The sequence below is a fragment of the Mus musculus genome, chromosome 7 (genome assembly GCF_000001635.26).
Source record: "Mus musculus strain C57BL/6J chromosome 7, GRCm38.p6 C57BL/6J".
NCBI lineage: Eukaryota > Metazoa > Chordata > Mammalia > Rodentia > Muridae > Mus > Mus musculus.
In genome coordinates this window covers 143,172,734-143,187,203 of record NC_000073.6, presented here as the reverse complement: position 1 = coordinate 143,187,203, position 14,470 = coordinate 143,172,734, and the positions used below count along the sequence as shown (strand labels likewise).

The window sequence follows — 14,470 nt, the reverse complement described above, 5'->3', positions numbered from 1 at the left end:
CTGCCCCTTCTCACAATCTGGTTTACTTACTCAGTGAATAAGCACTAGTCAGAGAGGACCCTCAGTTTCATCATAGGCTCTGCAGGCTAACAGGGTGAGAAACATTCCTCCCTATGCAGGCATGCCTCTATGCCCAATGCCTACCTCAGTGTACCTTAGGGGAAGCTAGTCCAACTCTCAGGGACAACATTCTCTGGGGTAGGGGACAGGGCTTGAGGCCTAGTCCAGGACAGGGACATCAGACAGAGAGGGGCCTGGTGTTTAGAAAATGCTCTTGCCTGAGGGTATGCACATCACCCCCACATTAAACAGATGAGGAACCCAGGGACAAGGTCGGGAGGGGCCATACTTCCCTTATGGAATGAGGGAGACAAAGGAGATGCCTGTTCATTGGCTCAGGGCTACAGAACTCTGAGCCTGGCTGTCCTGTCCTACAGGGCTCAAGTTCTGATTACCCTAGAGGTGCCAGGAACCCAGTCTTGGGCTGCTCCCACTAGACAGCTGCAGAGACAGCCACTGAATGAATGAGGGTACTGGGGGGCCCTTGGGCAGCCAAGGGCACAGGGCCTCACAGGAACAATGGCCAGGCCAGGGTGCGCTGTGGTCGAGGCCTGGGCTGCAGCTGACGGAGTAGGCCAGACAGAGCACCGGTGCCAAGCTGGGCACAAAGGGGCCGTGTTCCCGGCTGGCGGGCGGATGTTTGCACAGGTGCCGGAGTGGGGGCACCTTTCTGCCGAGGGCTGGGGGGCCAGGGGCTGGGGGGCTGGGAAATAGTTCCTGCAGGAGGCTGGGAACATAGGCAGGGCAGCATCAAGGCTGGGTACTGCTAAGGCTGGGCATCACTTATCAGCCACACTGTAGGTAGTCACCCATTTACTTCCTGCTGTACCTCAGCTAACACTGCCCATCTCCCACCAGAGAATTCTGGTTTGGAGTTGCCTGGCCCCCATGCAGGCCCTGCTACATCCCTGGGATGTGTCCTCTTTCCACAGGCAAGCTTTCTAACTTTCCTACTGATTTTTCCTACCAACCCTGTTTGGTTCTATCATGCTAGGGTATCGGGGGACATTGGCCCCAAGAAGGGTAGGCAGCATTTTGACCTGGGGCCTGTCCCAACCTGGAAGCTTCTCAGGGTACCCTTACCTCCTGAGGCTGTTTAGGATGCTAGAAACTTCTAGAAAACGGACTGATTCGGCCAATGTCAAGAGGTCTTGCTATGTGCCCTGCTTCCTGCAGGCACTTGGGCATTGTGAGAACATGTGTTTATTCAGCTCCCATTCTCAACCCCAGTCTAGAAGCTCTGAGAGTAAGCAGGCCTCGGAGACTGCTCAGTCCTGGTCGGGGTGGGGGCAGTATTCAGGCCAGGGCCTGATGCAATCATCATCACCATGGATGGCTGCTTGTTCTGAATCAGGTTCCCAGAGTCTGTGCTGGCCCTTTCTATAGGATGCCACAGCCCACCCAACCTTCTCACCAGCCTAGTGAACCCCAAAGTCAACAGACTGAGAATGCCATTTAGGATCGTATTGAAATCCTCGTGCCTACCCAGGGGTGCCAGCCCTGGCAGCTCCTCCCGGTATGATGGCATAAAGCATCTGGACAGTCTATTGCTCTTGAAACTGAGGGGAGGAGATAGAGTTTTAATCGAGGGCAGACCATACATGCTCTGAACTGCTTGCTCCTGTTAGGTCCTTGTGTTTCCTGCAGCTTAGAGGGCCCCAAAGCTCAGTGGCTGGATAAAGCCTGCCTCCAGAGGAGGTCACGAAGGCCATGTAGCAGCTATCCCATAGGCTTTTAGGCCATGAGCAATGGTTGCTAGGTCATGGAGTACACCTGGATTTCTTCAGCATCACTCTCACCAGAACCTCTCCCTCCTCTACCTGTTATCTGACACCCAAGGAGCCACATACCTCTACACACACACACACACACACACACACACACACACACACCACATTCACACCAAACACTGGCCTGCACACAGTATCATCATACTTTGGGACATTCAGCCCTAGCACGAGAGGTCACTGTCACACACCAGACTCCACACAGACTGGCAGCTCAGTGAGTTTGGAGTTGCCCTAACCCGAGCGGTTTATGGCCATCTTTATGACCTTAGGGCCTGACTGGCACTCATACTACTGCTGCCTGGGGCAGCGGAAGCCTTTGCAGACCTCATATCCAAAAGCCCCTGTGTCTTTCTCTTAGCTCACAAGGTTTTAATGGTAGTATGGCATTGTGTGCCTTGATCTCTGGCACAGGTGTGCTCCCTGGGTCAACATAGACACCACAAACATGCAAAGTATGTTTTTGACCCCTTCCTGCACCCTAAACCCAGGATCCCTCAGGGTAAGGATCACCACAAGGCTGAGATATGAAGTTCCAGGTTGCAATCCCTTGTCCCATCAGCCTTCCCTTCCAAAACAGAAGTTGAAAGATAACAATGCTCAAATTTCAAGACAGGGACTGGAGAACGCTTACTGTAGTATACATTTGTAAGCTGTAAGTACACATTTGGTGGTTCAAAAGTTTTTAAAACTGGGGTTAGTAACCTCAGTGGAGAAGGTAAAAACATTGAGCAAGTAGAGTTCAATATCCTAACCCCACTGCCCAGATCCATGTATCTCCCACCTGAGACCCCCAGTAAAGACCCCAACTTACCACCCCCCACCACAGAGCATCTGCGTAGCTGCCAAACTCGATGCGGCCGGACTCGTTCACCGCATCTTTCTCAGCCAAGTAGACAAAGTAGGAGGAGAAGATAAGGCCCAGAAAGCCAATGTACAGGGTGGTGATCAGCTCCTAGGGACAGACAACACAGAGGCCATGGTCACATACCCTGGTGGTCCACATGAGTATGGTGAGAGGAGGAAAGTTCCAGAATTTGCTGTTAGATTGTACTGTGTTGACTGTAGCATGTTATACACACAGAATCACCTTCCAGAGTAACCTAGCTTTTGCAATTCACAAAAGTGGCAATGAAGAAGTCTCAGCTATTACCCTAAGTCAGCCATTTGGGTCCATGCAGTCTCCCTTGTACCCATGACAAGATAGTACTTAGAGCCAGCTGTCCCCAGCAGCCTCTCAGACAGAGTGTCCTCTGGAAAGTGTCTGAGGCACCACCCTTGATTTCCTAGGTTTGATTTCAGAGCTTCATAAATCTGTTGTTCATCTTACATTTTCTACAAGATGCAATGGTCTTTTGTCCCAAGCCCAAGTGAAGGTGGCGGCAGCTCTGCACTGTTAAGAAGCCAAGTATTTTGCCATCATGAATGTGGGGTAGGCTCAGGCTGGGAAGGCTCTGGGGTCCTGGACCCTGTCCTCAGACTCACATGTCTTGGTATCTGCCTAGACCTGGTCCACTCAGCTGGGGTCCAGGTACTAAGATATCACCATCACTGCATCCTGACCTCATAAGTCTCCAGACCTCCTGTTTATAGGCTGGCCAGCTTCTGTTCTGCCCACACCAGGCTTACTCACCTGGCGGTGAATGAAGACTACAGAGCCCAGGAGCCTCCAGGTACCCCCCTGGCGATCGACATGCAGCATCCGCAGGATCTGAAGGAAGCGGATACCCCTAAGAAGCAAGAAGGGAGAGGTCAAGAGGGCTGTGGTGGACACAAGCATTTGCTTCCTATGTTCCTGTCTCCACCAAGCTTCCAATGGGTAGAGAAGACATGTACATGACACTTTGTACTGGAGCCATCTTGCTTCCTATAGGTGCCTGAGAACCCTCTCTCCAGGAGCCCTTTTATATGGCCTTTTTGGGGGAGACCAGAAACCCAGGGTCACCCATATGGCAACCACACAGTCAGGCTATCATCTAAGTCTTAGAAGCTAGGAAGTACTGGGGTCAAACCTTGAACTCAGGGTTGCATACTGTTTCAATATGATGAACTATGGCCACCCTTCCCCTGTGCCACTCACCATGAAAGAGACAGGTAGAGGGAGGGAGAGACTACAGCTTAGGAGGAAAGGGCTTTGTAGTGGGTCTTCTCTCACAGGAAGAAATGGAAGAGCCAACATACCTGATAGCTGATGTGGCGAACACTTGTCCTTTGGAACCCACGCAGAGGACAACCATAGAGGCTACAACCACGATGAGGTCTGTGGGAGGGGCAGGGGGTCATGACTTCTGGTAACCAGGAATCTGGGGAGGGTAGGCTACCACCCACACCTGAGGGTTATGCCACTAAAGCAAGATGGGACCCAATAACCAAGGGCACAGGAATAATCTAGGGGTCTCCATCCATGGAGATTCTCTGGGGATGACTGTAATGGGAATGTCCTTCTGGACCCATGAATGTGTGGAATGGAATGTCTGCAGGATGTGTAGGCAGGACTCACCAATGATGGAAATGGGCTTCCGGGCAAAACGTAGCCGGCCCCAGATGCCCACGTACTTGCTGCGGCAGCCTGCAGACCAGAGGCGGACCACATATTCTGTCCCAAAGAACACCACAAGGACAATCTCCTGAGAAAGAAAGCAATAAGCCTGTGTTAGAGGCTATGACCACTCAGGCTAGAGCACCTACACCAAGCTACCATGCCAGGAGCCTCTGCTGAGACACAACCGTGACTAGCAGGCTCAGGTATCCATCTGTGGTAACTCATAGTACCTATAACAACTGTCCAGAGAGGTTAACACACTGAGCCCAGGGATGCTAAGAGTAGACAGTGTCAGCTGTTATTTGCTGGGGAAGACTCCACACCAGGGTTGGGGTTTAATGATCTGGTCTGGTAACATAGTGCTGACATTTGTGTTGTCTAGCTTCATGGAATCAACAGAGCTCAAGTTCTATATCTGAAAATGAGGGTTCAAGGACATGTGTCTTTTGAGGACTGTCTCCCTTAGAGCATAGCTCACAGCTCTGCCTCACACTGGAGACACCGTACCCACCATCCATAGCCTCTATTGAGGTTTGGGTACAAAAGTCCCCCCAATCCATCCAGAGGCAGTAGAGGAATCAAGCAAGGGCACGGGCAGCAACGGATGTGAAATAACTCTCCTAGGTCAATTCACACAGACCAGACCTCTCCCAATGTATCCACATACACTCTGAAGTCAGAGTGCACTGAAAGGGAGGCTTTACAAGCTAGAGAAACCCAGGCTGTCATCCAGGTTACTTACTGCAGTGGATGGACAGATCAACACAAAGGTGGATGGATAGAAGAGGAGATGGGTGAGTGGACAAATGGATAGGCATGTGAGTGGATGGATAGATGGATGAATGGAAGAATGGATGGATAGGTAGATGGATGGATGAATGAGAAGGTGGGAGGATGGGAAAGTGGAGAGATGGACAGATGGATAGATGGACAGATGGATGGATGGATGGATGGATGGATGGATGGATGGACGGATGGATAGATGGATGGGTGTGTCGATGGTTGGTTGAGTAGATGAATAGGAAGGTAAATAAATAATTGCAGGTGACTGGTGTGAGAACCAAGTTAAAAAAAAAAAAAACAAAGTGGATCCATTAGCTCTCTCAATAAAAACAGACTCAGCCTCTGACCATGATTTATAATTCAGCTAGCAGCAATCTTGGGGCCTTCCCAGTCTGTGACAGCACTGGGTGAGAGCAACTGTACTGCTTTGTGTTCACACAGCCTTGACACAAACTGAAGGGACGGTCGCTGGCGGCCTGGCAATCACCATGAGAGAAGTCAAGGTAAGCCTGGGGCCTTGCCTTTGATTGGTGAATAGCCTCTCCTTCCCTAGCCTTCACTATCTGCCTCTTCAATGAAACACCCAAAGACCTGTCACATGCACAGTATCTGGAGGGTGAGGCATTGGCTGGCTTGCTATGGCATAGTGATGTCAGAAGGTCTGGTCTGGGATACCCATACTCTGCTGCCAGTTTCCGTTCTCTCCCAGCTCTTGCCACAGGGTCATTGTCAGGGACTGGCTGCCCTGAGTGAGAATCCCCTTCCTGCTTGTTCCACCCCTGGGCAGCTCAGGTCTGATCCTCAGTCCTGCTATGGCGTGAAAATGTGAGTAGCCGCACCACAAGTGGGTGATGGGAGGATTTGAAATAAGTATACATTCCATGCGAACTACAGCCTATGGTGGCCTCCAGGTCTCCAGCCCTGTCCCAGACCTGTTCCCCAGCTCCCAGCCAGCCTTCTTTGGTATGAGGCCCTTGGGGAAGGCCTGGGGTGAGGAGGTGAAACCACTCCCACATATGTTAGGGGACTGTGCAAAGCCACAAACCCGAGAAGCCACAAAGCATTGTGCTGCTCAGGCCTGCTTCCAGCTGGCTCCCTGCCTGGCCTCCCTCAGGAGCCTGGCCCTGGAGGGAACTTCCTCTTTGAAGGGTGACACATGCTGGCCCTGCCCCCACCTGTCGGCTGCTGGAGAGTCCACCATGAGTGAGGGCTGAATACTGCACATCATATATAAATGCTTTTAATTAAGACAAAATAGTACACCACCTGGCTTGTGTTTTGGGCATGAGCAGTGACTGATGGAAGGAGTGAGCTTGGGAGATCATAGCTCCTTCCTTGTGAGAAAAGCATTTGGCCCATGAAGTGAACTCATTGGGAATGGGGGGGGGGTGGCTATGTGTGGGAGAGCGAGAGAGTGCTGGCAATGATGGGCCCAGTTTGGCTGAGCATACCAGGGAGGAGCCATAGTCTCGTTCACTCCAGTCAGAGCTCAATATTGGCCTGTTGAATGAATGAATGATGAGTGAATGAATGAACGGGCAAATGAACAATCTCTGAGCAGCTGGCTTGCAGGGATATTGATTCATCTTTGTTTCTTGAGAATCTGGGTCTGTAGGGCTGTTGCCCAAAGTACTGTGTGTATCTTTGGCCAACATGAAAAACATACTCCCAATCCCCAGCACAGGATATGACTTCATGGGAGACAGCATGCCTGACCATGAGAAGTCCCAATATTTAGTTACAGTGCTAGCCCAGGCAGAAGGCCTCTGTTCCAATTTCATGGCCATACATCACCCAGCTGGCTGATCATCTAGTGAGTTTCTCTCATTTGCAGATGTTTGTCATTATTCAAATATCTCCTTAGCAATGGCTTCTGATGGCTACAGGTGCCCCCTGACCTAGTACTTGGAGGGAAACCCATTTTGGAATTGGCTATGTGAAACAGCAAGATCCCCTTACACAGATCTCCAATTCAGCATGTGAACACAGTGTGAAGCCTGGATTCAGCGGACTTGAGCCCCTTCATCCCCTGAAAATGTCTGGCTAGTTATGTCCAGGGCAGGCCAGGCTGAGTTAATCAGTAAGGCTCAGGGGCTTCTAGGAAAGAGACATAGGAAAACAACCCTGTCCTAGGTAGAATGTAGCCATATCTAGTGTTTAGACAGAGATAAAATGGTTTTCACCAGCTTTGCACATATACTGGACCTAGGAGGAGTAGCCCTCAGACCAAAGGTCACACTGGAACTCCAGTGAAGAATTAGCATTTAGCAGTAGTGTGAGTCTGTAGGAGACACACTGTGGGGGACAGTTTAATTCAGGTAACAACACCCTAGTCCATAGCAGGGTTAGTGGGGCGAGCTTAGCCCTTGTATAACAGACCACAGGGTTGATACCAGCTGTTGTTCCAGCATAGTCACCCCTGCTCAGTCAGGGCCAGGCCTGAAGCTCACCTGTCTTATAGACATAATCCAAATGCAACCCCAGTGTTGAATGATAGGCCTCAAATTTCTCAACAGAACACATAAATACCTGTTACCCCTCCCTCACCCCCATGCCTGCTCCTGCTGTCCACTTGAGGTCAAAGGTTATGGGCTATCACCCAAAGGGTCTCATGGCCCAGTGCACCCAAAAGCCTCCCTAGACCCCAGACACATTGCATCCTCTGGGTTCTCCATGTCCTCAGAGGCTTAGTGTGTGGGGTGTACTCTCACCCCCACCTTCCAACCCCTTGCCTATTTAGACCATCCCAGCATCCCCCAGACCTTGTAACAGCCACCTAAAAAGCTAGCATGCTCCCCCCACCAATAAAAGTACCAGCCTAATGCACCAGTATTGTCCAGCTCCCTAAAGGGCCTCCCTGAGAAATCCACATGCTGCTGCCAGAACCAAGGACTCAAGGCCAGGGGACATTGATGGAGTGTGGCCCTGAGCTCTGTCCCAGAGATATAAAAGAAAGGGCTGTCCTTGGGCCAATGAGCTTGGGCTGAGACAAAAGGCAAGAGAACACAGTGGCCCCTCCCACCATGACCATTGTTCCCTGTACTAGAGTTAGGCTAAATCCTGGCTGCAGAGGGCTTTGTGGCTGAGACTCCTGCGTCAGGGATAAACAGCGAGCACAGAGCCTGCAGCTTTTCCTGTATCCACCAAGGCAGGAACCCTGTGCCTCTTTCTATACACAGGGAGGAAAGCCCATGAGAATAGGAGAATACCTGCCCAAGGATTCATGGGAGGAATAGACTGACATGGGCACAAGGCAGAGGATCACACAGGCTCTCAGGTTTGGGAGTGGACTCTGGCAAGTGAGGCTAGTTGCCTCTTGGAGGGCTGACTACTGATACGTGGGTACATCTGGGAACATGAGGACAGAAGAGGTTTGGGGAATGGCTGTGAGTAGGGGTTGTATAGATGAGACAGGGTCTTGAGTGATCAGGGACAGAAACCAAGGTGTAAAAGGAAATGGCCTAGGATGGAGGGTGACCTAGAGGCATAAGAGCCATTTACCAGGCCAGCTGTGACACGAAGTGTCCAGGGTAAGGACAAAAGATGAGCCTGGACCATGTGCAGGTCCTGGTACCCCATCCTGGTGAACTTCTGTGCATGGCAGGAGAGCTAGCATTTATGCAGGTGAGTCTGGGATTATAGTGGGTGTGAAGAGCCCTGGGGAGATACAATAATCCTGGCTCTAACATACGTGTGCTTGTCTCCTCTAGGTCCTTGAAGAGCTGGAGGAGAGCAGAGGGGCCAGAGTCTGAGTGCTGGCCACTCCTCCTGAAGCTGTCAGAGAAAAAAAGAGGGGCTTGTCTAATGGCATACGAGTGCCAGAGCCATGAACAAGAGGTTCGGACAGGCTCTGAAAGCAACAATCTCTAGAGTGTACCCCTTGCAGCATCCTGTAGCCTGTCACTTTGCCCATGTGCTGGTCCCAACCCACATGATATACTCTCTGACACACTCTGCTTATTTCCTATGCAGTAAATGTTGAGAGTTGTATCTCAATGGAGTGAGAGTCCCATAATTGAAAACAATTTTAAGGGCTGGCGAGGTGGCTCAGTGGGTAAGAGCACTGACCACTCTTCCGAAGGTCCTGTGTTCGAATCCAAGCAACCACATGGTGGCTCACAACCATTCATAATGAGATCTGCCACCCTCTTCTGGTGCATCTGAAGCCAGCTACAGTGTACTTATGTATAATAAGAAATAAATCTTTGGGCTGGAGCAAGCAGGGACTAAATGAGCAGAGTTGACCGGAGTGAGCGGGGTTGGCTGGAACAAGCAGGGGTCCTAAAAAATTCAATTCCCAACAACCACATGAAGGCTCACAACCATCTGTACAGCTACAATATACTCACATACATAAAATAAATAAATAAGTCTTTTTTAAAAACTATTTTAAAAAGCAAAGCTGCTGGCACTGAGGCTCAGTTGATAATGTGCTTGCCTAGCATGCATGAAGCCCTGGGTTATATTCTCAGAACTGTATAAACCAGGTGTGGTACTAGATACCTGGACTCCCAGCACTAGGAGGATAGAGACAGGAAGATCAGAAGTTCAGGGTCATCCCTGGCTATGTAGAAAATTTGAATCCAGCCTAGATTAATGAGACCCTGTTTTAAAATAAAAATACCGAAGAAGGAGGAAGAGGAGGAGAGGAGGAGGAAGAGGAGGGGAGGAGGAGAGGAAGAGGAGGAGGAGGACAAATGTTTTAGAAAGGTAGAGAACCTGAATAGGCAGCAATTTGGAGAAGACATACAACTGAGAAAAGATGCCCACAGAAACAGTTATTCTATGCCACTAACTGTGGAAATACAAATCAAAACAGAGGCTGCTGTATCCCTCTAGCAAAACACAGGCAATGACTACAGTGGCCAAGGAGGCAGAGAGGCAGGGCTATTATACATGGCTGCCTGAGGGAGACACCAGACCCATGATCCTGGAAGCATGGTTCAATGGTTCCCTAAGTCATGAAGAATGGAGTTACCATCCACTCAATTCTGCTCTAAACAAGGATCTATCTTTAAAAAAAAAAAAGTACAGTTGTGGGACTGGGGATATAAAGTATATAAAGTATATCCCCAGTCCCACAACTGTAGAGCACTTGTCTGGTGTGCCTGAGGCCCTGTTTAACCCCCAGCATTACACAGAAATACATCAATAAAAACAGAAAGATCATTTATTTTTCTAAAAACAAAAAGAACTTCCACAGAGCCCAGCAATTCTACTACATCCTGAAAGAGAGGCAGGGTTTTGAGAAGCTATCTGTCCACCGTGTTTACTTTGGCAAAGTACACAATAGCTAAAGGCAATGTCCATCAAGAGGACAGAGAAAACAGGCTCCAGATACTAGAGGGCACATAATATTCCTTCAGAAGGATGTATGCTCCAACACAACACAGCATGGACAGACCTTGGGAACCTTCTGTTGAGACAAAAGTCCTGAAAGATCCCCCTCATAGTATAACTGCAGGGCCCCAAGTTACCAAAGCCACAGGGACACAAAGCAAGATGAGGTGGCAGGGCATGGGGGTGGCGGGGTGGGGGTGAGTGTTTAACAAGACCAGAGTCATCTGTGAAGATGGAAAGTTCTCAAGGTACGTGGTAAGGACTACTACAGTGTGAATGAGCTTCATGCCACTCAGCTGAGCACTCAGACATAGCCAAGGTGAGACACCTTACCTCATACATATTTCAGGAAGGGGAGTGGGGACAAGATGGCTCAGCAAGGAAAGGCACCTGCTATTGTCAAGCCTATTGGCTCAAGTTTGATCCCCAACCCCACACGATGGAAGAACAAAACTGACCAATGCAAATTGTTTTCTGACTACCACGTGCACACACAGACACACACACACACACACACACACACACGTACCTGAGAAATAAGGGAATACTTGTAATAAAAGAAGAAAGAGACAGGAGGGGGAAGATGACATGGAGTCACAAGGCTCACAGGATCTACGGCCTGCAAAGGACCAAGTGGACCCTCACTGTGGCTCCCATTGTAAAGATAAGAAAGACGGTGGTAGAGCAAAGACAGGAAGCATCCAAGGTCTAATTAGGTCCTTTGTCATCTCATCTCACTATGGCAATGCTGGAACTCACTGAGGCACAGGCTCGGTGGCATCCTGGGCTCTGGATCCTGGCAGGGACATCTGGGAAGAGACACGCTGCCTCTGAAAACTTCACAGTGGGAACTGAAAGTTTTCTCATTTGACAGGTGGACTCAGTACCCCCAAACTGAACCCAAGTGATTCAGGGGATGCAGAAGACAAAAGCTTGGCATGACAGAATCTCTGACTGGCCGGGAACACCTATCACACATGCATACCTACTACACATGTGCCTCAGGTGCTTGGGGGTAAGCACAGCAAAGCAGAGATCTGCCCGTATGTGAACCTAAAGGGCCGAGATACAAGTAAGGGAGATGCTCTATCTGTCAACAGAGGAAAGGCCAGTGCAGAGTTCACAGCCTCCGAGGCCCTTCCTTGAAGGCTGTGGGTGTCTTATCTATTCTTTCTTTTTATCAGCTGGTGAATCCCATTTCTGGAAGGGTGGGGGTTCAGCTTACTACAATCCACCTGTGGCCCACAGCAAAGCCAGGGCAGGGCAGACTGCCTTGGATCCTCAGATGAAAGACACTTATTTTTTTTCCCCCTCTGTTTCTTTTTGTTTAACAATCAAGGGAGCTCAAAGATGCTTATCGTGAGTATTCAGTGTCTCTGATGTTACTATTTTATAATCTTCTTAATAAAAGAATAATTTGAAATCTGACTGGAAGATTTAACTATTTCAGATGAAGGGTTGGCCCATGGGAATAGGGGCCCTGCAAGAGAGCCGGCAAATCCAGGCCATCAGGCCAAAGGGCCCGGCTGGTCTCCCTGAGGCCCTCTAAACACTGGACAGGGCAGTTTCTAGAGAGTTAGATACCTCTAGGCCTCCTGTAGGCTACCAATCAGCATAGGGGTGCCTTGGGAAGCTAGGGCTCAGACCCTTCCCTCCTCTCATAACTAGGAAACCTGTAAGATGGCCATTTCCTGAGCCAGGGGGCTTCCTGTGGGAGGACAGTGCCTTCTCAGCACACAGACAGCCAGCAGACTTTGGGGCCAGCTGTTCTGACTCTACACGGGCCCCAATAAGCCATAGAGAGGGCCAGCCTTGCATTCTCGGGAGGGGCAGCTGGCCGGAGGCTCGGTGCCGGCATGTAAGCTGCTCAAAGCACCCTTTGTTCAGGTCCTGCCTGTGGCCAGCTGCTCCCAGCCGCCAGCCTATGCTGAGAGCCCATGGGCCCCCCCAGTGACATGTGCTGGGCACAGCTGGAACCCTTAGGCCATGCTCACTGCCCACCCTGGGGATTGTCAGCTCCCATAGGCCACCAGCTAGTCCCAGGTGACACAAAGCCTTCAGAGACTCTAAGGAGGCACAGAGTCAGGGCCTAATGGCAGTAGACAGAACCAGGACCCTGTAGAGACATGATCCTTTCTATAACAGTCCACTCTTCTCCAAATGTCCTAGGAGTCATGGGTACCTACTACTGGTGGGGTTCTGGGGGCACACAGCACAACACAGCCAGGAAGCAGGGCATTTCCACCAGCCACCATGAAAGTTAGTGAGCTATAAGATAGAGCTAGAGGCAGAAGCCCCAGTCCTGGGAGTGGGCAGCAGAGTCCCACACACGCCTTCTTCAATAGCCAGTTCCTAATGGCACTGGGCACAGATCAGCAGCTGCTATGTCCACACTTATTAGGGTAGACCCAATTTGGGGGCAACTTTAGGAGATGCAGGGTTGCTTTCCCCTGAGAACCCATCCCAACTGCCAGCTGTCCAGGCAGCCATTCTCCACAGTGGGCAGAAGAGGCGATGAGGCTTGCTCAGTCACCATGGGGACAAGCTTTCCCATCCACCGGGTAGCCAGGCTCTGAAAGTGGGCAACAACTGTCACCTGGTCCTCTAATCATAGACCCTACTTCAGCAGGTGGCATGAGGCCCAGTGTCCACTGCTGAAGTTTACAGGGGACCAAAAGCAGAGGGAGTGCCTTGAAGACTAATTGTTTCTCCTGATCATGTTCTAAATCCATACTGCCCCATGTAAGACTCCTAAAGGGTGCTAAGGCCCATGTCTCCCTTTCCTATATGATCTAGAGGCCACCTTCAGGCCAAAGCTCAGCCACATAGGGTTCCCTGGTATCATCCCTGACCCTCACATTATCATGTTACAGGTATAGAGGCTACCACAACAGGATGTTGGACATCCCGACAGACTGTCTCTGAGAGCTTCCTAACAAGCTGGGATGTCCAACAATCTTAGGAAACAATAAAAGTATAATCGGGTTGCCCAGGAGGTACCTCTTGAGCACACTGTGCCCCCAGGTCAAGGCTCAAGACCTTCTGCCCCAACCAAATTCCCAAAGCCCTACTAATCACTTACTGACACTAGGTCTAAACAGGAGGCAGATGGGGCAGAGTGAGGATAAAGCAAGGAGGCTTGGCCCACACTAGTGGGCTAGCCCATTCTTGGGCCCATTATCATTAGGAAAAATCCTCCTCAGATTGGAGGCTTCTAGGCCTCAACCTTGGAATAAAGGCTACCCACCCACAGTGGGAGGAGAGCAGGCCCTGTGGTCACTTTAATTTACATGTTTCGCTGGTGCAGGGCTGTGTGGTACTGACTAGAGTTACATGCGGTTCCGGTGGTTTAATGAGCTGCCTCCAGCTCTGAGACCCAGCTTGCTGCAAGCTGGCAAGGTGGGGGTCTTCATACCCTGCCCACTCCCTTCCTCCCTGCCTGGGTGTTCTAGAGGTCAGGAGGTGAACATGGGGGTTCAGTGGCCTCCCAATGCCTGGTAGGGGGCTGGGCAGATGGCGCCAGGATATGCACATAGACCAGCCCAGGAAATCCCTGCCCAGAATTGCCTCATCAGCAGATTCAAACCAAGCAAATTCATGCTATCCCTTAGACGCCTCCAGTTGTGAGCCAGTGCCTGACAGAGAGAAGGCAGCCTGGGTGCTCTGTAAGTGTGTGCCTGCATAGGACAGGGGGCTATGATTTTTTATTTCATGAATTTCAAACTAGGTGGAGGTCACAAACACCAGCCAGCAACTGAGAAGCATGGTGACAGGCAGGGGTGGAAATGAAGTATCTGCAACACTGGGGAAAGGGGGCAGTCAGAGCCTCACTGGGGGCAGGACGGATAGTGTCTTTTCATTAACAGAAGTCAGCTCTACATAGCTGTTCACAGCTGCCCTGTCTTCCCTCACCCTGTTGAGTTTCCCCAGCTATTTAGGAGAGTACCTCTCTATTCCT

At 50.6% G+C, this 14,470-nt stretch overlaps 1 protein-coding gene across 8 annotated transcripts in view; it reads right to left on the bottom strand.

Moving 5' to 3' along the window:
- The window catches only part of Kcnq1 (potassium voltage-gated channel, subfamily Q, member 1), a 320,174-nt gene that overhangs the window by 239,847 nt on the left and 65,857 nt on the right, over positions 1–14,470 (bottom strand). For all 8 annotated transcript variants that reach the window (XM_006508492.3, XM_006508490.4, XM_006508491.4 and 5 more), the window contains 4 exons: positions 4,348–4,474; positions 4,029–4,107; positions 3,481–3,577; positions 2,662–2,802 (listed from right to left, as the gene is read on the bottom strand). In XM_006508492.3, the coding sequence (XP_006508555.1) occupies positions 2,662–2,802; positions 3,481–3,577; positions 4,029–4,107; positions 4,348–4,474 (444 nt within the window). The remainder of the gene's footprint in view (positions 1–2,661; positions 2,803–3,480; positions 3,578–4,028; positions 4,108–4,347; positions 4,475–14,470) is intronic.